General features: G+C 48.0%; 1 protein-coding gene across 1 annotated transcript in view; it reads right to left on the reverse strand.

The window, feature by feature from the left end:
• Positions 1-11,702, reverse strand: part of skia (v-ski avian sarcoma viral oncogene homolog a) — a 71,631-nt gene extending 59,929 nt beyond the window's left edge. Inside the window, exon 1 of the mRNA XM_069169275.1 lies at positions 10,344-11,702. Within this exon, the coding sequence (XP_069025376.1) occupies positions 10,344-11,249 (906 nt within the window). The 5' untranslated portion in view covers positions 11,250-11,702. The remainder of the gene's footprint in view (positions 1-10,343) is intronic.
• Between the last annotated feature and the right edge of the window lie 535 nt (positions 11,703-12,237).

Raw genomic sequence — 12,237 nt, forward strand, 5'->3', positions numbered from 1 at the left:
TATTATTAGAGCTTGTTAATAAAAAGCAGACAGTGTTCCCACACAGTTATCCCGCCTCTGTGTTTGCAGGCGCTGGGCGGCAGCAGCCATGACACGTTTAGGAAAGATGAGCAAACAGACGCAAGTGGGAGGACGGAGGAAAGAGGAGAGAGGACGGACGGAGGAGGGATGGAGGACGGAGGACGGAAGATGGAGGAGTGATGGAGGACGGAGGACAGAAGATGGAGGAAGGATGGAGGAGGGAGGACAGAGGACGGAAGATGGAGGAGGGATGGAGGACGGAAGATGGAGGAGGAATGGAGGAATGAGGACGGAAGATGGAGGAGGGAGGACGGAGGACGGAAGATGGAGGAGGGATGGAGGATGGAGGACGAGGACGGAAGATGGAGGAGGGATGGAGGGTGGAGGACGGAAGATAGAGGAGGAATGGAGATGGGATGGAAGATGGAGAAGGGAGGAGGGAAAACGGACGGAGGAGGGAGGATGGAGGATGGAGGATGGAGGATGGAGGAGGGGGGTGGAGGAGGGAGGACAGAGGATGGAGGATGGATGATGGATGATGGATGATGGAGGAAGGAGGAGGGGGGACGGAGGAGGGGGGATGAAGGAGAGAGGGAGGATGGAGGAGGGATGATGGATGATGGAGGACGGAGGATGAGGAGGGAGGGGGGATGGAAGAGGGAGGAGGGAGGAGGAAGGATGAAGGAGGGAGGAGGGAGGAAGGAGGACGGAGGACAGAGGACAGAGGACAGAGGAGGGGGAGGCGCACAATGAGCACCGGTCCATGACTCAGGCACTTTAGGAGCGCGCTGATCATCCAGCATTGAAGGGGGGAGGTGTGTGTGTGTGTGTGTGTGTGTGTGTGTGTGTGTGGTGGGGGGGGGCTGTCACCTCTATCTCTCCCACAATCACAGATCCACAGCTGATACCCACCACAAAGAAATCTGACAATGGTGAGCCAGTGGACAACCCCCCACCCCCGACACACACACACACACACACACACACACACACAAAACCCAACCATCATCACCCATGCTCTAACAACAATACCTCACGAAGCTCCTGGGAGCTGCCCTTCCACATGGCTGAGGCCAAGCCAGTGTGAGTGACCCCCCCCCCCCCGCACCCCCCATCCCTTTTAAAAAAAAATTAAAAAAAAGCACAACAAAGAGGTTTTTCTCAGAACCTTCACAGAAACACAGAATAAACCTCAAACCCTTTCAGACTCTCCTCTTGATGTCTGCCTTTTGGACTGGCTGCAGAATGGCTGTTTGGAGAGCTGACACATGGTTATTTCAGAGAGGGGGAGGAGGGTATTTAATCCCCCCGCGCCCCCCCCCCCCCCCACACACACACACAAAACAGTTGTGCTCTGAGGAAAAAAAGGGGAAAGCTCTGTGAACTACAGGTTTGTTGCTCAAGGAAAGTCAACGGTGTTGGACACATCCAGAACAAACATGCAATCTCTGGGGGGAGGGGGGGGATAATCCTCCGACCGCTGGGACACAATTCGTGCCGAACCAGATGTACAGTCGAAAGTCGGACCGAGTTTTCTTGATTTATGCTTTTTACCATGACGGTGAAGCTGTAAACACACAGCAGGCCGATGACAGCGGTACGTCGTAGTTTCTACAACGTGGAATTATATTTAAGAATTTCACAAAGACCTCCATCAATGTGACCACAATTAAAGGCCCATGACGACTTTTAATTGAAGACAACCAAGCTCTGTCAACGGCGTCACGCTGCACTCATTTTGTTGTTTTGCCAGCGTGCAGCTCCGTTTTGTATCAAAACAATGAAGCAATGCTACTTGTGCTTCTTTCAAATAAAAGAAAAAAATGCGTATCTCTCACGACTATCGTCATCTCGTCGGAGAATCTGTCTCTCCCTGTACTCCACCTTCCAGATGATGAAGGAGTAGCTGTCTCTCTCTCCCTGTACTCCACCTTCCAGATGATGAAGGAGTAGCTGTCTCTCTCTACCTGTCCTCCACCTTCCAGATGATGAAGGACCCGCTGTCTGTCTCTACCTGTCCTCCACCTTCCAGATGATGAAGGACCCGCTGTCTGTCTCTACCTGTCCTCCACCTTCCAGATGATGAAGGAGTCGCCCCTTCGGAGATTACGGTCCGCCGAACCATTTCGTCTTGAGATGGACCGCTGGCTCCTGTCGTCGAGACTACGGGAGGATATCCTCGGCCATGCTTGGTGGATGTGTGTGTGTGTGCGTGCGCGTTTCGCACATACCACTTCTGTCCGTAGTCATTGTAAGACTTATAAGGCGGCATTGCGGGGGTGGATGCCTGCGCTCGTGTGTTGGTGTAGTTTGTAAGTGTGTGTTGGTAGCGGTGGAGGATCGGGGAGGAGGCGGGGGGGGAGGGAGGTCGAGTGGGGGAGCATCACTGTGGGAGACAGGCAGATGGGGATGGAAATGAGTAGGCAGTGAGCTCATGCTAATCTCCTCCTACAGCTGATCCAGGCACACAACAAGCGCGGTCACACGTACCTTGCACAACTGCAAATCACAACACTCGACCGGCTCCGCGCGCACAATCGCACTCCAAATGAGGCAGAGGATGCCGTTGCTATTAAAAAAAAAAAAAAAAAAAAAAAAAAAAGAAGCTCCCGTGTGTCTCACATGCACATTTTTGTGCAGTCAGACCCAAATCTTTCAATGAAATCTGGAACACATCTGAGCAGCACACCTCGTGTCACGCAAACATTCATTTCATTACATCACGGTGCCGGTGGATGTTTTAACTAACGTGACATTGGTGTGTGCGTGCGTGTGTGAGTGCGTGTGTGTGCGTGCGTGCGTGCCTAGCTGCCTTCATCAGAAAGCCATCTGCCCCGTGGGAGTTGCTCAGCAGCACGCGATTGGCCCAACTGCTTGAAGAGAGGCGAGGGGTGAGGTGGGTCACCTCTTTATTTGGGGGAGGGAAAGGTCATGTGATGATGGCTGCTCTTCCAAACATATGGGTGCAGGGACTGTGTTTTGTGTGTGTGTGTGTGTGGGGGGGGGGGGGTGTAGCTCCAGAGGGCAACAGTGTTATCATCATACAAAGGCTGCTCCTGGGCTGACGCAGCACAAAGTAAACCTCCCCATCCCAAGGAAAGCTTCCCCCGACAGGGCGTCCTGCTGCTAAACCCACGTTGTTCAACATCAGCTTGTACAGTTTATTGAGAAACATTTACATCATTTTAAATGATTATATTTAGACCTCTTTCCCCCGTTAACAATTAGGTCATTTATGGTCAGAGAGCAAGACAATGGAGGACCAGTATCTTCAAAGGGAAAAGCATGTCTGATGTGATGAGTCTCAAGCATCGCCACAGCCACATGTTTCTTTCTCAACGCTTCACATAGGTGGAAAAAAAAACCTCACTTTTAGCTTTTAACATCAAAACAAACAGAAAGCATGAATAACTGCTCTCAGATATGACTTGGATATTTATCGAGTGACCTGTAAAACTCACCAAATGACAACTGTTATGGTTTTGCAAGTGAGAAGACAAATAAACCTTAAATGACCTGACAGTAATGCGAAGATATTCAAATTAAAAGACCTTTGTTACGGTTAAAAAAAAAAAAAATTAAAAAAAATTCACCTCTGCAAATCACCAACACTGCCCATTGGTAGATCGCATCCACTTCATAGACTGGTCTGACTCTTGAAGGCTGCCTTTGCCTCTTGGCAAACACAAAAAAACGCAAATTCTCCCAAGGTCCTCGCCCCACATCTGAGCTACAGGATGGATTAAAAGGAGGCCAAAGGTGAGAGGATGGGAATGAGTAGTCACGGCAATAGCTGGTCTTGCAGTGCCATGTGTGTTGATGAATATTTCAAAGACTCTCTCATTAAATTAACATGCTGGACCTCACCGCCTACAGTAACCTCCAATTAATAATGAATGGGCACCAAAAAAAACAAAAACAGACCCAGCACCAGGGCTAGACAAACGCACCGTCCTACCAAGCAAGAGCTTCTTTTTTTTTTTTCACGCAACACCTGGACGAGGTCGCCGGGTTCTCCCTGCCGTGCCGCTCGTACACAATAATCCCGATGAGACACGCTCAAGGTCCTTTGAAGACTCAAGAATAGCCACACCAAGCCGAGTGCGCTTGTTAGTTTCACGCTTTATTGGAGGGCTGTGGATATTCTGACAGGGATTTCACCGAGCGGGAGGAAATACTTCATTTCCACGCATGCTCCTGGCTCCTCAAACAGACAACTTGCATGAATGGTTTCCTACAACGACAGCAACATAGATTATTTGTTGGGAGCCCCCTTTTTTTTATTTTTTTGCCTCAGAGAGCCTTTCTTTCCCTCCCCTACATCTCTCCACCGCCCCCCACCCCCTCCCTCCCGCCTGCAGACTGACCTGCAGCCAGCCAGTCCCAGGCAGGTGTATTAATGCCTGGGCTCCTCGTAAAGCACTCGGAGGGCCACTCCATCCATTTGTCACATAAAGACGCTACTGATGGATTGAGAAGCCAGTGAAGCCGGAGGGTGGGCGGGGGGACGGGGGATGGGAGCAGAGCACGGTGGGTGGAGGGCCAACAATGGGGAACAATGGGGGCTGGAACTTTTCCTTTTCCTGTTCTCCTCAGTCATGCTCTCCTCTTTAATCAGAATTCAGCTAATTGTCAAAGATAGCTCTAAAGGGTTTCGGGAAAAATGTTGTTTTTTCAGAACCTCCCACCAGTACTCAATAACTCTTCATGATATAAATAATTAAATTAACACAACCAGGAAATGTCCATTTAAGGCTAAACCTGTCATTTGTAGCAGCAGTGACAGTGTTTGCACAGAGTGAAACACCACAAACTTATCAAATCCTATTTTTTAACGCACATTACTTCCAACAGCAGGAAGAGAAACTGGTGAAGAATTTCAAACTTTTTAACACCGTTTGAGGACAATTTTTAGGAAACCAAAATGTTTTTAAAAACCGTTCAAGATGTTTAGATACCCTGTGAAAGAGTTGGAGGTCTGAGGCCACTCTGAGTTTGCAAAGCCACATAAATCAATTAGTGAATGACGTTTAGTTAATTATTGGGTTTTCGTTTCGAAGCTGTCCTCCACCGGAGTTTTGCTCCCAGTACTGTTCTCATTTCTTTGCTTAAAAATATACAGACTTGGTAGCCTAAAAAAAACGAACAGAACTTTAATGTAATAAGAAACTAACTAACCAAAGAATAAGCAAAAAACATTATTCTTATTGCATTTTGAGTGCCAGTTTTTGGTACTTGACAGTTTCTGGAGGCTCCTTGATCCTTCACAGGCACATTTTTTTGTTGTTGCTTTAATTAGGTGTGCCTTAAAGAAAGCCGTTAAGCTACTTGCGTGGTTTAGCAACGCTGCTTTGTGCAGAAAATTTGAAGTTATCAAGCGAAGCTTTTGAAAGCTGAGATGAACAGACACAAGGTGGTCGCGGCTCGACCCGTCAAGTGACAGCGACATTTGACAACACATACTGCTCTCTCGATGCTTTTTTATGCCTTGTGTAAAGTCAAGCAGTGACTGGGAAAATCCCCTTTTGTTCGCACAAGTTTAAAGGCTTTTGAAATAAACAGCTTCTGGCAGAAATACATGCTGTATGAGAAGAATCACTGCACTTAATTCATTTTCCACTGCTACTTCAATGGCAGCCTTTTGGAAAAAAAAAATGTTCCAGACAAATACAACAAGCTATACAAACGTGCGATGCTCCTCCACTCACCCTCTCCCTCCTCCTCGTGTGCAGCAGACGTTCTTAAGGCACATCAAAACATCCGCCGTGACTTTTCATCTCACGGCTCACAATTGTTCCTCAAAAGTTTTTGTGAAAGACCCGCGTAGTCGCTGCGCACCGAGCGTATTTCCAGAATATGAGAAGAGCTACTTTTTTGCAGTTAATTTCCATCAAGAAAAATAAAAGAGATTTGGAAATGCAGCAGCATATGTGGAAAGTAATTAGTGAAACTTTCAGCACACAAACTTAACTACTAATTAAACAGCCTCTTTTTCGTTTCTTTGTTTCAAATGGCTGTCATTTGCCAAATCATTTGAAAAGGTGAAGAACACTATTTTTCTCAGAATGCTTTTAATGCCTTCAGCTCAACCCAAAATGGATATTCAGAGTTATGTTCTTGGCAACAAAACACAGCATTCATTTCAGAACCAACTACCCCGGACCTGCAGTCTGTCACTCTGAGCTCCAGACTTTTCAATCACATTTGACATGAAGACATTTGAATGTCAAATGGCATTGATCTGGCTGACCTGCCTCACAGCATGGACTGACTGTCCTCCATTAGAAACCCAGACTGGCAGCCCGGCCTGGCAACAGAACTCATTAGGGCCTAATTGAATTAGTGGCTTCCTTCTTTACTAAGCACAGAGCACAAAGTCTAAATTCTACCAGTCGATGGGTAAAAACGGAAAACTATCAACAGATAAAATGCAACATCGAATGTGAAATAAAAATTTTAAAAAAAGTAGCTCTGCAGCAGATTTCTGTAACGGTCACGTTTTGCCAAACACCCATAAAAAGAGAATGGAAATATTCCCTCAGCAGTCATTGAAATGCACAGCTACCAGCTGTTGTCCTGTCCACAGTGTGGACATGGCTGGCTGTCAGCAGGCTTAGCCAACACTGCGCCTTGCATATGAAACAGGACATGGGCCTATATCCCCTCTGGGAGTTCACTTCCTCTGAGCCCCCACCGCCGCAGCCCCACCTCCCTCCCGAAACAAGCGGCCCCTTCAGCTGGAGGCCAGATATCTGGAGCTGAGAAGGGGGCTTCTCAAGGGTGGGGGTGGTTGTCGAAGTGAAGAGGGGGGAAGTTTTAGCTTCTGCACATTTTAGAAGAGCAGAGTGCAACGCTGCGGCACAAAATATTAAAACCCCAAACAACATCCATTTTTAGGGCTGAGTAGGTCGACGTTACGAAACTAGTCAGCTTTATTTTGGGCCCACAGTGAGCCAGAGGAGAACACATGGAAACCGGCTGCAGGAACGTACATACGTGGAGTATTAACACAAAATGGCTACAACGCTGCTTTATTGTTCTCACTGGATTCTTTAAGCACATTTATCGCTTCCACCACTTAAAAGGGAAAACTAAATCATCGGATGAGAAGGAAATTTAGATTTTCTTTACTGCATTCGACAGAGTGATGCCTCACTGCAAAGACATGCATGCACAGAGACAGTCGCGGTAAAACATCCCCACCTACTCTGAGGGAGTGGCAGGTCAGGAATGTAAGCACAGACCGACGGCCTCTAATGAATGAGGTTTCAAGTGTAAAACTAAATCCGAGCCCAGTTCCATGACTTCAACCGAGCGGCACTATTTCCAAAAACTAAAGGAGCTGTTGAAAACACGGACCAAGTCTGAACAGGATCCTCGGCAGTCTGGGAGGCACCAAACAAAAAAAAGAAAAGCCTGACATAAACTTGCTGGTTTCGAACCAAGTATGAGTCAAGCTGAATCTGGCTCCCACAGCGACCCCCCCCTCTCCCCCCTCTCAATTCTCTTTCTCATATCTCCCTTAAACAGACGGATTGTGTAGAAATCACATCATCTTGAGGGCGAATTATAAAGTTAGCAACATACTAAATCTGCAGCCACAATCCTTATCTAAACATCCTGATGCGGAAAGCCACTGATTATGAGTGCCACCCACATGTGTACCAGCCAGAGGCCAAAAGACGTGCAGCCAAGGGCTGGCATGAGCAGCTCGGAGAAGTGTTCCACACCCAGCATATAAACTAATTTAAACAATTCAATAGCTCACTGCTCATTGCTGTTTACAGTCAGCACCGTGGCTCGCATCCTCCAAGATAAGAGAGGAGAATGGGCTGCAAATTCACACTTCTTCCACAAATGCAGGCTGTAAAAAGTGGAGACGTTTTTTTTTTCACGGTCTGTGATTCAGATGTGTGCATCTCAGAAGGAAGCTTTCAAAAGAGCGTCTACGAGGAGGGAAGTGTGGCAATATCACTTCCTGTGTCTGTCTGCATGCGAGACTCCTGCTAACACTTTTGTAACAGCCTCATTAATATTCAGAGAGACGCCCGATTCCTCCGCTGACAGCACGCAGATGATGGTGTTTTTTTTTTCTCCGAGCTGAAAGGTAGAAGGCAGCGCGACACAGTCTCGCAAATTTTGCCTAGCAGCCTCCCAAGAACATTTCGCAGTTCCTCAGCGGTGCTAAAAAAAAAATGTGCTGACAAAAGGGAGATCTGTTGTCATAAGTTTTAGCAATATTCCTCAACTCCCGCCCAGCATGTATTCCCCTCATTAGCGTTTCTTGAAACGGGGTGCTCGAGGGGGGGAAAAGCAGTCGAATTTAAAAGCGGGGTAGATGCTTAAATGGGCCTTGGGGCTTAACACTCGGGTGCCCCGTCGGCACTTATAAAAACAGAAGAGGCCCCAAAAAGTGGAGGTCCTTGAGGTGTGCCCACTCGAGTCTGAATGAAAGTGTGTGCCAAGAGTGGGTATTCACCATGCATGGCAGGGCTCTGGCTCTCTTCAGGACCTCAAGGGTCTCCCTGATTTCTCTTTCTTTGGCAGATTCTTCTGAAAGAAGCCTCAGCGGAGGAGTGGAGGGAAAGCTGCCTGTAAACACTTTTGCAGTTACTTTCTGTGCCTCATCAACAAGTCTGCTGCCCCCAGAAGTCCACTGCAGTTTCCATCAGATGGGAGGAAAGAAGTAGGGGGTGGGGGGGTGTAAATGCATGTATGTCAGAGGTGGGTGGCTGGCCTTGGGTCAGTGGATGTTTTGGAGGGAGGGGAGAGGCTGGCGGGGGCAGGGGCGTCCGATGTTTGCTGAATGCTTCCCTTTGTTGGGATCATATTATGTTTCCACCACAATACTTCTAAACCCTGCTTCATCAGCTCCATTCATGTGTAACAGTTCATGCAAATAGCCACACTAGCCTTTTTCCTTTTTTTTTTTTCTTCCTAGAGGTGGGGTGGGGGTGGGATTCTTTTATCAGTCTACCACCCAACTACCCAGTCAGAAAAAAAACTTCTGCCTGCTCTCCAAAAGGCCTAGATTATAATCCCTTCATATAGTTGTACAGTCAGTTAGCCCCAAAGACGCAGAGCTCAGGGGGGAGGTGTGGAAAACTAGATCTGATGCCTTAAACTACTTTACTTGGGTCGGAAGTCTTGAATCTTGATTACTAAACCCACAGGAAACATGCAGAGCCACAAACCTGTCGAATTCTGACTACTCAAACATTCAGTCTGTGGATTTGGATACAACCAAGAGAAAAAAAATGAATGAAAGTCCTCAACACTGATAGCATTGCTGATTAAACCCGCAGGAAGCCAGACACACATGACAGCAAAGACAAACATTACATGCGTTTAATATCACAGAAGAAGCCCCAAAAGGCTGGCAAATGCACAAAAATCTGCAAATTTGATTCATAAAAACAATCATTCAGATGCTGATCAGGTCTATCTCTTCCCAACAAACATACGGGAAAGCTTCTATCCCACTGAAGAGTGTGCATGTGTGTGTGTGTGTGTGTGTGTGTGAGTAATGCTACTTAATCTGAGGAGGGGGAAATAAGTCATTTCCAGACTTAAATCTAAATTCATGTTTAATCTACATTACCTGCCCCCAACTGTTGTTTGCAACTTCTCATTGAGCCATTTGTTGGTAAATGAGATTGTATTTACAGTACAGGCCAATAAAATTGAGCCTGAGAGGTGTTTCACAGGGCAAATAATGGCTTTATTGCTACCAGAGGCGTTTTGTTGTCACTGCTGGATGAGGCCCAATTAGTAACAATATGGCAATGATGACCAAATACTGAGTGGTTCCTCTATGGGGGTTGGGGGTAGACATCTTTTTGACAGGATTTCGGACCAGATGAAAAAAAGTTGCGCGTTAACCCTTTGCATTTATTCTTTAACTGGGACACACATAAACTTTCTTAGAGACAGCTAGGATTTAATGGATGCTGCGACCTAAACAGTGGAAACACCGCAATTCCACTGGGGACACCCTCCCATCCCGACTCCAATGGTCCTTTTTAAGGTGTCACGTGACATGACATGGATCCCCTTGCTTGGGTATTAAAGTGTTAGAATGTGTTTAAAAAAAAAAAAAAAAAAAAAAAAACTTCCCCACAACTTCTGCGTTGTTAAAGGGGGAGGAGAGCATGGTTCACTGTCACACACTGTCACAGTACACCCTGCTCTGTTTAAAGAGAGCAGGAAATGTAAGAGATAATAAACAAGAGGCGAAACATTAAATTGTAATGCATTAATTGGACCTGGAGAGGGGAAAAGCACATCGGTTGTATTTTAGCCTGTAGCATGAGCACACTCACCCTGGACGATGCTTTCCTCTTGTACTTGTTGGCGAAGTCAAATTTCTCCTTGATCTCATCCAGGAGCTGCTCCAGACGGGCCTTCTCCTCTTTCCCCGTGTAATCCTGGCCCAGGAGGATGTACGCTCTCCAGTTGGCCGAGTCGAAGCCCCAGTGGCAAGTCCTGTTCTCCTGCGCCTTGTGACTGTGCACCACGAACTTGTGGGTCGGGTACATGAGTCTGCAGTCCATGCACTGGATGCACGCTGCGTTGGGGCTCGTGTACAGCTCCGGCACGAACAAGCCCTTGCACTTGCCGAAGCACTCGTGGTAGACTTTGAAGCTCCTGTCGGTGAACTGCAGCTCCAGCGAGCCTCCGTTCAGATCCTTCTTGCAGCGCGGCGGGTAAGCGCCTCCGTAGATAAGGGCGTTGCAGAGCCGCTCCGCGTCCGTCTTGGTGATGAGGCCGCAGGACGGCGCCGAGAAGGGCAGGATACCCATGACTTTTAGGATCTCCAGCTGGTCCGCCGTGCACCGGGAGCAGTAGATGTGCAGCTCGTCGCACACCGAGTTGATCTGCTGCAGGCTGAAGTCTCGCAGCACCGTGTTGAGGATCTGCGGCAGGCACAGTCGCTTCTCCCCGCCGACCACGAAGCACGAGATGGTCTCAGCTTCCAGCACCGTCTCGCACCTCTCCGTCGAGCGGTCCGAGGGGATGAACAGCGGGCCCGGCATCACGGGCGGCGGCAGATGCTGCAGAACCGGCTCGGGCTCCTTACCGTCCTTCTTGAAGAGGAGCTCATGTTGCCACCGGGCAGAGAAAGCCGCCGGTCCGCCCAGAGAGCTCATAGAGCTGAGGTGAAACTGCTTGAGAGTTTGTTGCAGTCCCGGATGAGGCTGGAAGCTCTGCCGACTTACAGTCTCCATGTTTTTCCTGCAACTTTAGAAGCGTAAATCCTTCTCGTCGTCGACCGGGAATCACAAGTGTCTATCCGTTCCTGAATCTGGTAAATCCACGGTGTCCCAGAATTGACCAAAATTGCGAAGCGCTTCATCAAACATCCAATAAAAAGTCCCAGACGCGAGTTTACAGTTTTATTCCTGATTACTGGGTGAACACCGGCCAGTCGCTCCCTGTAGCGGGTGGCCGACTGTCCATATCTGAAAAGACGGCTTTCCAAACTCCAGAGAAGCGAAAAGTTCCGTTTGACGAATTCCAAAACAAAGTGGGCGAAAATGAAACAAAAGCGGGAGTTGTGAGTCGATACAGCTCGATAAAAAAAAAAAAAATAATAAAATAAAAATCCTTATTTGAGCTTCTTTCCGCTGTCGAGGACTGCAGCGATCCACTCCGTCTGCCCCCGCAGTTCACTCTGACTGTATGGAGATGAGAAGTCTGAGAGCCAGCCTGCTCGCGCGCTCTCTCTCCCTCTCTCATCCAGTCTCTCTCTCTCTCCTTCGCGCTCCGTCTAGGTCTCTCTCTCGCGCGCGCCCCCCTCCCTCTGTGTTTGTGTGTCTGGCTCAGTCATTGAATCCCAGCCAGGAATGTGAGTGACTCTGCAGGCAGGCTGGGCTCTTCCAGGAACAAGCCATCACTCCCCCCCCCCCCCCCCCCCCCTCCTGCAAGCAGGCATATACACACGCGCGCGCGCGCACACACACTGGATAGCACTAAGAAGAAAAAGTAGTAAAGGGAGCAAAGGGAAGACGAACGCTGCGTTCAGGTCGTATGGGAAAAAAGTCCCTTACAGTAAATTTCTCAGTGGTAGAAAGTAACTGAGTACGTGTACTTTTACTTATTTCAAGTATTTCCATTTTACGCTACTTTATGCTTCTACTCCAGTAGAATTTCGAAGAAATATCGTATTTTTCAATCTGCTTCATACATTTGACTTTTTGGCAGATTATAATGTAC

This window comes from Embiotoca jacksoni, unplaced genomic scaffold (assembly GCF_022577435.1).
Source record: "Embiotoca jacksoni isolate LCO1_2020_lvr unplaced genomic scaffold, fEmbJac1.0.p SCAF_43, whole genome shotgun sequence".
NCBI classification, from domain to species: domain Eukaryota; kingdom Metazoa; phylum Chordata; class Actinopteri; family Embiotocidae; genus Embiotoca; species Embiotoca jacksoni.